Below are 14,744 nucleotides of genomic sequence, written 5' to 3'. Positions count from 1 at the left end.
GTTCAGCAGCAGCTCCAATTCAGAGACTGCAGCACATCCTCGGTTGCTACCACAGAGCATCGCACCTGACAGCCCGACTCCACCGCGCTTCGCTTCACCACCACAAGCCGTGTTCAAGAGCGGCAATGTGGGATCCACTTGCCCACTAGCTCGCCACCGGTTATCCTTCAGGCGGACAAGGCGAGCCTGAGATCCAGCAAGATGGTGTCGTGGATCATTTCGAGGATAGTTGTGTGAGTAGCGGGGCTCTTTTTGTTGTGGTGCTCGAACGTTAGCCAGCTGAGCGTCATTCATCAGCTGTCGTCCTGATGCTGCATGTCGCTCACTGTCAGGAGTCTGCCTTGACACCCCCTCACAACCAATGTAGAAAAAAACCCACCGAAAAGCTTCCATTCATTGCCAAAATGTTAAAATAACCCCGCTTATTTTCACCCACTAATTAATTAACACGACGCGTTGCATGCTAGCAGCCTGGTAGCTAACAGCTAGCTAGTAACGTTAACATCTGACAGGAGCTGTAAGCCGGGCAACCACTCTTTTCTTGACTATTTCGACAAAAGTCTTAACAGTAAAGTCTTAGACTTTTACTGACTTATTTTTGGTCATATGAAGTATATTCCATCACCATATGGCAATATTAGTTGGTCAGATGTGATGACTAAACGCTAAATGTATCATCGATATGGCTGCAGTGTCAATTGGCTCATCAAAATGAGCATATTTGCAACACAAGGTTGTGATGGATGAATGAATGGATGGGTGGATGGAATGAGTTTTTAAGTCTCCTTCGGCAGGGCATGACTGGACGAAAGTCAGCAGCTGTCGCCACCCTTGGCCCTTTTCTGCAGAAGCCACTCCACTGCTGCATTGCTCAGCTTCTTGCATTTTGCACCCACTGTGTGTCCAAATGTGCTGCAAGGTACTTTAATATTATGCCCTTATTATCCTTCTCTAATTACATAAGAAAAAGACGACGCTTGCAAAGTGTTACCTTCGGACAGCATCCAATTGGCTGTGCAAGTGAGTAAGGTAGAACAAGGACGCATTATCAAGGTGGAGACGTGGGACATACAGTGTGCCGTCTACTTTCATGGAGTACCTCAGTGAGTGTGCTGCACAGACCTAAGTGACGCCGCACACATGGATTGACTTCATGCATATTGGGACAGAAGACCTACTTACAACCTGGATGTGCTCTGAATAGCAGCAGCTGGATAGCAGGGCCATTGGGTGTGTATGGACACAATGATGCATGCAGGAAGTGAAATTGGAAGAAACCACAGAGTTGGTCGTTAAGTTTCACTCGTCTGGGAAGACGTTCAAGATGTTGGAGGACTTTTTGGTCCGTGCATGTCAGGTCACCGTCTCTGAACCAGTTTATCACAAAGGATTTTGAGCGGGTTGATGTCAGGGTTCTCAAGCTCTCTTTGTGCACGTGTGACAGATATAGACCTCACCTGAACTGTTCCCACAAGTTTGGAAGCATACCAAAATGTCTTGGTCAGATGAAAAATGGAAGCATCCGCCCCTTTTGGTGATAACGGAGTAAGGAATGGGTGCCAAGTCTCGTGTCTGACGCTGGATTTCCACTGCACAGTACTGACTCGGCTTAGCTCCACTTGCCTTGGTACGGTTTCATGGCAAAATAGTAAAGCAGGAAATTGTGTAATCCATACTGGATGCTGAACACAGTCAGAACGAGACACAGCTTTAGCATGCTAACAAGCTGACTAGTTAGCCTCCGATTTATTTATTCTGCACTTAGTGTTTCAAACGGGGTGGGGAAGTAGGACAAAGTAAGAATCCAAAAACCACTTCCACACGGTATGGGAGGAGAACATTCTTTTTTTTCCACTCTAAATGCCATGGCTGACTACATGCAGTAAAGGTAGTGTAATGTCATGTTTCATCAGTGTTTTGTCATTACTGTCGCCTTGTAAGCACAATACTACACATGCCTTTCAATATTGTTCGTCTGATTATGGGCCACAGTCAACCATGAAACAGTGATCATTTGTTCTTTAATGTTCAAACCGCAGTGTAGCACGGGGTGACTGTACACACTAAATCCACACGCTACAGGATGCAGAACTCTACGGCGGCACACCGGTGCCGCTTGATGCTAACGAGGCAGCTAGCGTCGGTGCTATCTGTGCTGCGATGGTTAAGTTGGCCAACTTTTGGCAACACAGCTGTTTTAAGCACATCGTAGCCCAGTTCCAACTACGAGGAATAGCACAGAACGTGACAGTGTAGTGTATGTCCCCAAAGTGGCTGCGGCGGAGCTCCATTTTCTCTCATACCGGAGGATCGCTATGACGGACAATTTTAGTGGTTTTGTAATCGTGACTTTTTCATACCGTGGTATACCTTGAAACCGGTAACCGGCCCATGCCTAAGTATAATATGGGACCTTTTTAAAGAAGTTTTTGTTTAGACTAAGGGCAGGACAGAAAGGGACTGCTGCTACTGGACTGTTTTTAAAATGATGCTGTGATGGTGACTGAGTGACCAGCAGTGGTTTACACATATGCTTTTTGTCTCTGCATGCTTGGAACCCAGGTTGACGAGTTACTGGAAGTAGTACCTGCTTTTACCAATGGCAATGCCTCAAATGCAATGTAGCGCTGTAGCAAGCTGAGTATGTCACCATGCAGCAGGGAAAGGGGACTAATATATTTAGACAAGTTTCGTCACAATGGTTTGTCTGCTGCCCCTTACTCATCTGTCTGCTTCTGTTTCATCAGCACAGATCACCACTAGATTTAATGCCTAGCACAAAAAGTGCTGCGTGTCCCCCCCCCCCCATAGCAGACTCTTGTCAGCCTTATCTCACATCCTGTCTCCATGTATCAGGTCTTTGTGTTTTTGCAAGTCCATGCTCATCACATCAGCACAATGACGCTAATAATACAGAAAGCTACTTGTTTTTTAGTTCAGATAAGGTATGGCTCACCTGCCTGTTAAGCAGGAAGTCATTTGTTTAAGTTTCCGACTAGAGCCAACACCCAGAAGCTGTGTTCTTTTATCATCTCGTCCCCCGACTGAACCAGTCTCCTCTTTGCTTTTATTTGTCATGTTTTTGCAGCCTCGCCTTCGGGACGCTCTACCCAGCGTACGCGTCATACAAGGCTGTCAAAACGAAGAATGTGAAGGAATATGTGAGTAACACCTCTGGTTACCAAATCCAAGCGTGTCATTCTGACCCCTCTCTGCTGTTCTACTTTTTTTTGGATGTTGTGCCCCCGGATACTGTCAACTGTATTTACCTCCACTGTGGAGGTCTCATTGGCGTGTGTTGGTCCGTCTGTTAGCAGGATTCTGAACAAAACAATTTTTTTGTCCTAACGGATGTGGGCCTTGAACAGTATTAAATGTATTAAATTACATAAGCCCCTGATACCACAGAGACTCGTATTTAAAATGGACTCCCCCTAAGTGCTGTGAAATTTCCTCTCAGCTCAGATGTTAAATTGTATTCGAACCAAAGAGACTTCCACAGACTTTAGGTACAACTGACCAATCAAATACAGAAGCTGCTTCATGAATTTTACCTTTTGATAATGCTGGGACACTGTCAGTGAGGTATTAATTAAAAAATTCATAATAATTAAAACAGCACTGCTTTATCCTCAGTCTTTTTATTTATTTTTGTTCTTTGTTCAAGCTAATCAGTGACAAAAATGACATTGTCTTCTATCTGTGCAGGTTGTACAGGGGTACTAAATGTAAAGGCAAAATGTGAAACAAAATGCCGAACAGGAGTAAAATAAGTAAAAGATGGAAAACCAGCATTAAAAATACCTCAAATGTACAGGGCTGGAAAAATAGAACAAAGTGCGTATAACGCACACATAAGAACATATGCTCAACACTTTTGATTTTTAATGAGCTGAACTCAAAGATGGAAAACCTTTTCTATGTACACAAAAGGCCTATCTCTCTCAAGTATTGTTCATAAATCTATCTAAATCTGCGTTAGTGAGCATTCATCATTGAAGATTCATAAGCTATCCACCTCACAGGTGTGGCATATCACGATGCTGATGAGACCGTGTGATTATTGCACATGTGTGCCTTAGGTTGGCCACAATAAAAGGCCACCCCAAAATGTGCAGTTTAACCATAGTCTGTGGTGGTGGGGGATTGCGTGGGGTGTAGGGGTGTCTGAAAACAAGTCAATATCTGATGTTACCACTGTACGCCGATCCAGAGCATCCCAAACATGCTTCCTGTCTTCAAAATGCCATCAATAAAATGCACGTGTGTTTGTTGTCCTGCCCACACCATAACCCCACTGCCACCATGGGCCACCAGTTAAAGAAGCGATGCTCGGTGCATGTGGCTGTGAATCTTAAACAAATGGGGTCCTCCCCTCTTACCTCATCACCGCAAAGGATGAGAACAAGGAGGTCCGTGAGGAAGAGGAGGAGGGAAGGGGAAATGTAGGAGCAGCAGCAGCACTCTGGCCCGCCGCCTGGATTTGCACGAGAAAACAATCTCCCCCTTCCTGGCAGGTTACCATAGCAACCCCCTTCAGTCTCTACTCCAGCAGACGGCAACAGAAGGAGGAGAGTGTGCGCGACACCATTTTTAGATCTGATGTTTTTATTCCTGGTTGCTCTTGTTTGGTGTTTGTACCAAGTCACTGGTTTCAACATTAACTTAATTTCATTTCATGTAATATTTCTAAATATTGATGGTTAGTTTGGGCATCCTAATCATAATCAACCTAATCATTTGTAACATTAGTCATTTCTGAAGACTGATGTTTTAGTGCTGTTATCAACCTACTTTTTGGTCCAAATTGAAGCAGATTGTGTTGCAGCAATGATGCCCTACATTCCCTTTGTGTCTCTGGGAGGTGAAACCATGCATACTGATGTGCACTGGCACGACTGGCATATGTTGCATTTAGCGTGTACACATCTTGTTAAACTCCACGTGTCTCAGCACGTGTTTCACTGAATCATGTGAGCGCTCGCATGCTATTAATAATATTTGTCATATAAATGTGTTTCCATGCATTCAGGTGAAGTGGATGATGTACTGGATAGTGTTTGCTTTGTTCTCTACGGCAGAGACGGCCACAGACCTGTTCTTGTCATGGTGAGTCAGGAGATGCTCATGATTGGCCCCTCAGTGTTCTCAGTTCACCTTAAATAAATAAACACTTATGTAATATGATTTGATGCATTCATATGTATTTCCAGTGCCACGTTAAAGTACTGTTTCCTTTTTCAAATGAACACGTACAGCTATTATGGCTTTATATACTGGATGTGTGAATTGTCATGCTTGAATTCATGTTTTCCCACCATTGTGTTTAAATTTCACAGGTTTCCTTTTTATTTTGAGCTGAAGATTGCCTTTGTGATCTGGCTCCTGTCCCCATACACCAAGGGCTCCAGTGTTCTCTATCGCAAATTTGTCCACCCAACCTTGTCCAACAAGGAGAAGGTAAGACTCGCATGATGTTTCCTCCTGGTTTATTTTTGTCCCCTGTCTGGCTCCATTTACCTTTCTTCCTGCAGGAGATAGATGATTACATTGCACAGGCCAAAGACAGGAGTTATGAGACCATGATGCGGTTTGGAAAGAGGGGTCTCAACTTGGCTGCTAATGCTGCAGTCACTGCAGCCACCAAGGTGAGGTCTGCTCGGAGTTACACTTCATGCACTCGCTGACTACTACATCAGCTACACGCGCAGTCTATCCATCCATCCATCCATCCATCCATCCATCCGTCTGTCCGTCCATCCATCTTCTATGCCGCTTATCCTCACTAAGGTCACGGGTATGCTGGAGCCTATCCCAGCTGACTTCGGGCGAGAGGCAGGGTACACCCTGGACTGGTCGCCAGCCAATCGCAGGGCACATATAGACAAACAACCATTCACACTCACATTGCGCACAGTCAAACGAGATCTAATACTAGCATCCAAAAATATGGGTTTGAAAATATTCACTCTTTGACTCATTTGGCAATATTCAGTACCTATCATTGGAGTATCGTTGTAGTGGAAAAACTGCGCTGCATCATGCTGACAGATGTTTTGATAACCATAGCTAGGCATACTTGTCAACCCTCCCATTTTCCCAGGGAAACTCACGTATTTTGCCCTTCTGTCCCATCGCCCTCCTGTTTAGTTTTCCATATTTTAAATTTCATACCGGAAACAAATCCTCTTCTTCATTCTGTCCGTTACAGCAAGTGTCGTTGTATGTACTGTAGCTAGGAGATGGGCTAAATATCACTACACAAGACTATACAGTTGTTCCTTGCCACTTCGCGATTCGAATTTTGCAGCTTCACTATCGCCGTTTTCAAAAGCATATATGAATGAATCATGCTGTTTTGTGGTAGAATATGACCTATTAGTCTAAACATATACATATTTAAGCAAATGTTACATATTTGTTTGCCTAAATTATGCGGTTCTAAGCATAAAAATGGCTAAATGAACTGAAATACAAATATAAGGCATTCACAATACGCATTCAAAGACGATCACGTAGTATTCTACACTAGTCACTAAGTGTCAGGAATGTTTCTGTTATGTTCGGCGAGACACACAATCACCAGGCTTGATCGCCGGAACAACAGGCTTTGAGTGCAGGTTTGAATTATCTCACTACAAACTCAATAGCTCCGAATAAAAATCCATTAAAAACACGGGCTACTGTTGCGGCCGTAACCCACAGCAAGATGAAACTCAACTCTGAACCCCCAATGTCACTATTCACTCTGCTCCCCTAGGGAACACTCCTATAGCAACACACACAAGCAGACGTCTTATGTCTTAAATGGCTTTTCTTTTATTATGTCTACCATATTGAGTAATACGAGTGTCAGGGTGACTATAGGGGAGTTTATTTCATGTCTAAAGGGTTCTAATAATGTGGAAAAACTCTATATAGAAGATGACAAACAGGTTTTCTCTGCTGTAAATACGGAAAGGAATTCTACTTTGTGGAAAGGTACTTATCACGGTCGGGTCTAGAACCAGGTAACCGCAGTAAACCAGGGGTTACTGTATTACAAGCACTGTACACTACAACCACAATAATAGATTTTGATGAATTAATACTTCTAACGCAATGAAACTTGAGCATTATCTTTGTAAAGGTAGGGGGTTTGATAAAGTTCTTATGTTGTAGCTCATTAGAGTGTGCAGGTGTATCCGATGGATGGATACAGCTTCTAATCTTCATGATCCTCAGGAAAACAATATAATTCAACCTGTTATTTTTACTAAGCTTATTGCGTTGCCTCATATCAGTAAATTATACCTTCATGAGTTGCCCGAACATTAGGGTCATTGCTAAATGTCACATGTTTGTTGGTTGCTATGCAGGGACAGGGTGTGCTGTCAGACAAGCTGCGCAGTTTTAGCATGCAAGACCTGACTCTCATCAACGCAGAGGATGAGCTAGCTCTGCACTCTTCAGACGGCCGCATGAGACGGGAATCTGTGGATGACATGAGCTCGGGGGCCAGCACGCTGCCTCGGGCCAAGAGCGCCACTGCACGGCAGAGTAAGACCACGTGCACCGCGCTGTTTTCGAATATACACATCTGCATCATTAATTAAGTACTTATTATCATGCTGTATGTCAAATATAAGACCCATTTTCAGAGCTGGACAGGTGCCACTTGGGACCAGTGTCATGGGATTTTTAAAAGCCTGTAGGACGGCGATAAAGACGAGTGTTGAATGAATGTGATTCCGGTGTCAGGAGAGGCTGTGGTTTTGTGTGCTGGCCCAACAAAATGTGGACTGAATGCAAAGGGAGTACATGGCACAAGTGCAACTCTTGACACCAGTTGGAGAAAAACAAATTAAAGGGAAAGAATCAGAGAAAGGGTTGTAAAAATAGATTTGAGAGATTCAAAAATGGAATGAAAATTCTAATTTAAAATACTAACTTTGCATGTATTGTGTAGTGTGTGTCCACATACTGTAACTCCAACAGTCGCTTTAATGTATAGAATGATAAATATTTGCTCAAGTTGCTGTATAAATATTTAGCTTCTGTCATTGGTCAAATGCTGTATTAGTTGGGTCACAACAGAAGCCACACAGATGTTGCTGTTATTGCCACAGCGGGTTGAAAGGTGTGTGTGTGTGTGTGTGTGTGTGTGTCTTGCATTTAAACATGGATCAAAGCAAATGATTTGTATTTATTTTTTTCTGTCTGAATCCACAGCTCGCTCTCTGGCAGCCACATCGCTTGCAGACGAGACATTGTCCCAACACAGCTCGGACCAATCAGACACAAGGACGGAACACTCTGATGATGATGGGGGAGAAAGAGCCCCCAAGCGCAGCACCTCCATCAAGACAACCAAGAAACCTGCTGCAAAGGCAGAGGTATGCACACATTGTATGTGTAGGTCATTTGCCATGCATTTTGGATTACATTACATCTTTATTAAATGTGCTGGCTATGTTGTTAGTAAGAGTTTTTTACTTTCTTAACTGTCACACAAGACTTACGCACATCTGTACTGAAGTACATCAGTAATTTAGCATTCCAGACTGGTAAATTCCCGAACAAAATGAAAACAGCTCAAGTAGGTCCAATTTTTCAAAAAGGAGACAAACTACCGACCAGTGAGTATTCACAAATCATTGAAAAGCTATTCAACAACAGGTTGGACAAATTTTATTAATAAGAATGAATTACTAGTGGACAGCCAATACGGATACAGAACTAACACTTCAACTTCCATGGCACTAATGGAAACCACGGAGGAAATTACCAAAGCTGTAGACCAGTAGATCCCCAACCACCGGGTCATGGATCATTTGGTACCGGGCCGCACAGAAAGAAAAAATTATTTCCATGATGTTTTATTTTGAAAAGTGGCCGGATTCTCTCGGTTACATCCGTCTCACTTGACGCATGTCCATTGTGCACGTGCTAACTTTCTCTCTACTGCTGCTGTATTTTTAGCATTTTTTTTTTACCCCATATTTGGTCTCAAATGCTGATACCATGTGGGAATGCATAAAGGTAAGTTTTGATGACTTATTGAGTGCTAATTCATTAATATTCATCAATATTCATGCTAGCACACTGCCTTTTACCACACACGTCAAACAGCGAAGATTTTATTGTGATGTTGTTCATGTCTTAGTTTTACATAATACATAATAAATTAGATAAATTAGATCACTATAATGTACGCATAATGTACACCCATGTATACACATGCACAAATACAAATTGACGGCATACGCATTGACAGGGTAAACGAAAGTTTCTCGGGGTCACAATAGATAATAATATGAACTGGAAATCTCACATTAAAAATATACAACATGAAGTGGCAAGAAATACCTCAATACTGAATAAAGAGAAATATCTGAATATTTAATGAATAGACCAAAAATCACTCCATGCTCTCTACTGCTCTCTGGTATCACCATATCTAACTTACTGTGTGGAGATGTGGGAAGCAACTATAAAAGCACACTACACTCATTAACTCTGCTACAGAAAAGGTCAGTTAGGATGATCCATAATGCCGCTTACAGGGAACATACAAACCCTTTATTCCTAAAATCACAATTATTAAAATTTGCTGATCTGGTAAACATGCATAAAGCAAACAATAATGTCACCCAAAAATCGAAAGCAATTCTTCTCAACAAAAGAGGAGAAATATGATCTTGAGGACAAATTCAACCTAAAATACTTATACACACAGACAACACTAAAAACCTTCATCATTTCTGTGTATGGAATCAAGCTGTGGAATGGATTAATTAAGGAACTTTACAATTCACTAAAATGAGCGATTGCAAGAAACCGTACAAGCAGCTGATGTTTATAAAGTGCAAGGAAGAAGACACCTGAACCACTGTGCACATACAGTACAATAGTCACTCTGTAATAGCCTTAGGGCTATTGCATTTTAATGTGTCCATCCTACGAGGAAAAAAAACATCCATCAATTTTCAACACAGATTAATCTCGCACAGTTAACCTAACATGCATATTTTTGCCAACCATTTGTTCACCATGTGGCCTGTTAAAAACCTATTATGGACAATCATAATAACCTACTTTACAAACCAGTTACTGTGGTGTGTGTGTATGGATTTGTTTGCAACACTTGGCGACACTGTAGAGCTGCATTATGTTATAATGGTGCAAAATGTAATCATGTCATACATTTTCACATCGTTATGTAATAACGCCGCATTTTGTAATCATTTTTATGATGCAAATGTATTACTCTTTTGAACGTATATTGTTTTGGGAAGCCTTGTCACAGATCTCCAACATGAACCGGACTCACGGGGCCGATTCGGGGTGTAAGTCACTGTTTGTACACTACACAGCTGATGGGGATGTCATACAACTTCATGTCAAAAATCCCTTAAATAAAATAATAGCCCTTATTTTCAAAATTTGTATGCATGTGCACAGAATTTGATGTAGTTTTATTTTTTTTAATAAAAATGTTCCCGTCCTGGTGGTTGGGGACCCTTGCACAGGCGTTTTTGTAGTCGGCCCTAAAGGACAGTTGCCATAAAGAGAATCTTTGACTAACTTTTAATATATACAGTAATCCTTTGTTTATCGCGTTTACTTGGTTTGAGACCCGACCGTGACGAGCAAATTTCCCTGAAGTAGGATTCCTTATTTATACTGTAAATGGAACATTTTTGGAGTTGGGTCTTAGACAACCTGTTTACAACCTTCTAGATAAAGTTTTTAACATTAATAGAGCCCTCTAGACATGAAATGACACCCTTTTATAGTCACCTTTGCAGTCGTGCTACCCAATATAGTAGGCATAATAACAGGAAAAAAGACATAGACATGTCATCAATGTAACATTACTGAGTGACTAGTGTAGAGTACTAACATACTTCGTCTGAATGCCTTATATTTGTATTTTTGTTCATTTTTATGCTTGAAAATGCTTAGTTTAGTCCAAAGGGACATACAATTTGCTTAAATATGCATACTTTTTGACTAATAACCGCCTGATGTCAACCATGAAATTAAATTAAATTAAATAATTTTTAAAAATTAATTTATTTTGAAAAGCCGTGAGAGTGAAGCCGTGAAATTTGAACCGTGATGTGGCGGTGACTTTATGAATGAATTCATGACTATGCTAGCATTTGGTCGCGTGAACGTTCTAAGCTATGGCAGCCCTTCGTATTGACATGGTGTAAAAAGAAGAATACAAGTGAAGAGAGACATCGGGCCTCTGGTCCTTTTTAGCTTTGTGAATACGTCCCCCAGAACATTGTAGTTGCGTAGCCCTGCTGTAGATCTCGTCGTTTTCTTGGCTTCACATCTAACTACTTCAGTTTTTATTCCTTTAAGGCAATTTAGCCTGCATGCAAAAGACCTAAACACACCAGTCGTTGCATTTATCCAACTGCATGGGCACTATTACTGATAAGCATATGTTTAAGAAGCTGAAGAGATGACCAAATGCTTCTATTAGGGTGTAAACTCACAGCAGCAGCTTGACCTTGTTGTGCAGTGAACACAAACTCTTCCAAGAAAATAACAAGGAAGGAAGGAGGGGAAACGTGTTGGATAAATTACACTTTTCACCTGAAAGAAAACGTGAAGTAGACAATCCCCACTTTGCATCCTACACTGCTTACTCCTGTGTTGATGCTCTGCTTCACCAGTTCTTCTTTACTTTTCTCATGTTTCCTGTCCCGCTCCTCAAAGACTCAAACCAAGTCGGTGAAGAAGCCACCAAAGAAAAAGACTACATCCAGTGCAGAGACGCCTCCTTGAGGGCCTCTGTCCATGTCCTCGGACCTAGACTCTCTGTCCACCCACAGCCTGACAGCACCCCCTCCCATGTGCGGTCTCCACACGAACACGCAAACACGGCATCAGGCACCAATGCTGTCTGCATTTACTTTTAGCTGTTAGTTTTCTCACTCCTTTTATTCTCTCACTCTGTGCAGCCAGCATGTTTCTTGGTGACTGTAGTAGATGAGAAAGTATGACCACCCTGCAAGTGATAGGACTTTTTTTTTTTAAACATTGGACCTAATGTCCCATTCACCTTGATTTTAGTGCATTTTAAGCTGCCAAGTGAGTCTGGCTCAGCACAGTTCAGACTCGACCTTCAGCAGCATCCTTTCTCAGTGACTTTCCACTCATGTCCATCTCTGTAGTTGCAGAGCCCTTTTGTTGGCATCCGTCCGGTCTCTTAAGGTTGTGTTCACTTGCTGGATTTGTGTTGTCATTTCTCTGTATCGCGTAGTCATTCCACGTATGATCTGATTTGCCTTTTGGAGAAATACACGACAATAACTTTGCTCTGTGTCACTCCTGTTGCCCAGCTGTGACGAGTTGTGTTGCGTTTCCTCTTTTGTGGCTGATTTTGTTTTTCCTCATCAACTTTTGCTTCCTAACTGGAGGGAGTGTCTGGTCCACAGGGTTCCACTGATAGCCCATCATCTTTTTGGGTTTAGTTTGCCTTGCGAGTGAACCTTAACCAGGGTTTTAAGCATGATGCTGGAAGTGTGCAGCTAGTTTGAACCAATAGAGGGAGACAAAGTCCACCTCAACTGCTGGCAAACGTAAAGACGATGTAAATAGTAGCTAACTGTAAATACAATGCGAGCTTGCTTGCCTTATCTATTCTCTGGGCTTTCATCTGGTTACTTATTCAGGGTTTTCAGTTATGTGTCTGAAGTATGAATTTAGTTTTTAATCGTGTATTAATATTTTTTTTTGTTAAGACTTTATTCTTCTCTTTTACAAATGCACACACTGCTCCCCTTTTGACCCACAACGACTGAAAGGTCTTCTTAGGCCTACTGCTGGAACATTTCATGACAATTAAAAAAAAAACACTACATTTTTATGTGGCGTTTATGCCACACTTGGATACTTATTTTTCCTCTTAAAGTAGTGTTGTACTCTGAGTTTCTCATTTGTACATTTGTGCCAATTCACAAAACGTCCATGTGAAACACATAAAAGTGTGTGTGCCGGAACAATGGTATCTTGCTTGGTCACGTGTCGGTAATAAAACCGCTAATAAAGGAGAGTAAACTCACTTGTCGTTTTTGTGTTTATTCAATTTGCTTAATTTAAGTTAAAAAAACAAAGTTAGATAATAGTATTAATATCAATGATGTATTAATTTTTCATTGAATTTCTTTCTTTTATTATTTAGTTTGTTATTTAGTTATTATTTTTATTATTTAGACTCAGGCCATCACACCAAACTTGCATGGCAAAGATCTTACATGAAAAGCGGAATGTTTGCAATTACAACAACGAGGCGCTTTAGAGATACAGGATAGTAATGATATCATTATACAGGAACTACACAGTACCTCGTACTACGCCATAGCAATATGTAATGCATTTTTTGAGCACTTGGTGGAGCCATCAACCTAACAAAGACAGGAGGATGGCAAGCACGTCGGATCTCCTGGACAGGAGATGAAGGGGGCGACCCCAGTTGGTGGTGTGCCATCTGTTTCAGCAGGAGCGGTCCTCGATGTAAACACTTCAAAGCATTTTGTTCCCTTTCACAAGCTTTTTGCAGGCCGAGTATGGCATGCAGCACAGGCCAGCCTTGAGGTCATCCCTTTTAACCCCAGCACAGCTTGTCATGTGACCTTTGAGAGGCTGCTGAAGTGTAAGGAGCTTCCACGATTTGCCCCATGCCTTCTGAGATATGCACTTCTGAACAGCTTATGTAACACGTTCAGCTAAACGGGGACGACGTTTGTGTGTCTGCAAGCGTGAGCTTGAATGCAGCGTGGTGGTGTTATGTTTATATGCAAGTGTGTAATTATATGCAACATATATTTACAGGTGTGACTGGGATGAGCGGTTATTATCTACACAGGCTGCTGGCGTCAGAGCTCAGGTGAGAAATGTCACATGTAGGCTACTTGATGACTTGTAGAATACATACAGTGAACTTTTTAGTGCTGCGCTCCAGCAAATCTTTTCCACTGCTGGCTGAAACGTCTGCAAGCTGCAGGTGTCTGAACACGAGGTTGGGATTCAAATGTTTCCCCCCCACAAATGTGCCTGATGATTGCCTTTTCAACTGTCATTCCTCGACAGAGTTAGCTGTTAAAGCGGATGACACGCCGCCAACCGCCCTCTCTGAACTAAACGTTGTTACTTCTCGCTTTGCCTTTGTAGCGCTTTTGTTTGCCTTCTCTCTGTCTGAGCTTCTTGTTATTTCCCCCTCAACTCTTTCATCTATTTCTATCTTCTCTCCTCCATGCACAGCGATAGACAGGATGGGAAGGTATCCATAGCAACGTGTTTGTGCGTGTGTGTTGTAGCCTCTTGTCCGAGACACAATGTGGTAATTACCAGAGCTTACCTCTGCACTAATTAACCGTCGCTGTGGTAATTGGAGGGGTCAAGTGAGCAGGACGATTGGCTCACCTTCTGGGCATCATCTCCTCCATCATCTCCCTCTCCTTTGCTCATGCACCGACGTCACCCCTCCTCTCTGCTTTTCATACATCGCCCCCAAGAAGGCCTTGATGCAATATTGTTGTCTTGGTTGGTCGTTGGCTCTTGTCCCAAAAAAACAATTCCATCCACTCTCCTACCCCCACCTGCTCCATTGGATTGGGCAGACAGACAACTGGCCTCCAACCAGGGGTGGAGCTTTTGACCTTCACAGCCTCCAGGAGCACCGTTTCATTAGCTTGCATTGGAAAAAAACATCCATGTTATTTGTGCCTTTAGCTGGCAATGAT

The 14,744-nt window shown here is 42.3% G+C and overlaps 1 protein-coding gene across 1 annotated transcript; it reads left to right on the top strand.

Annotated features, from left to right (window-relative positions):
• Positions 1-15: 15 nt before the first annotated feature.
• On the top strand, positions 16-13,049 carry reep2 (receptor accessory protein 2). Its single transcript, XM_054791313.1, has 8 exons — positions 16-233; positions 3,089-3,161; positions 5,033-5,109; positions 5,340-5,460; positions 5,535-5,648; positions 7,359-7,539; positions 8,212-8,375; positions 11,716-13,049. The coding sequence occupies exons 1-8, from the start codon at positions 202-204 to the stop codon at positions 11,782-11,784; spliced, it is 831 nt and encodes a 276-aa protein (XP_054647288.1). The 5' UTR covers positions 16-201; the 3' UTR covers positions 11,785-13,049.
• Positions 13,050-14,744: the final 1,695 nt, after the last annotated feature.

Source organism: Dunckerocampus dactyliophorus, chromosome 11 (assembly GCF_027744805.1).
Source record: "Dunckerocampus dactyliophorus isolate RoL2022-P2 chromosome 11, RoL_Ddac_1.1, whole genome shotgun sequence".
Lineage (NCBI taxonomy): Eukaryota > Metazoa > Chordata > Actinopteri > Syngnathiformes > Syngnathidae > Dunckerocampus > Dunckerocampus dactyliophorus.
Note: the sequence above shows the minus strand (reverse complement) of the source record. Positions and strands in the feature narration are given on the sequence as shown.

Coding starts and splice junctions, on each gene's coding strand:
- reep2 (XM_054791313.1), top strand. CDS start 202: ATGGTGTCGTGGATCATTTCGAGGATAGTTGT. Junction 234..3,088: donor ATCATTTCGAGGATAGTTGT/GTGAGTAGCGGG, acceptor ATGTTTTTGCAG/CCTCGCCTTCGGGACGCTCT. Junction 8,376..11,715: donor AACCTGCTGCAAAGGCAGAG/GTATGCACACAT, acceptor CGCTCCTCAAAG/ACTCAAACCAAGTCGGTGAA.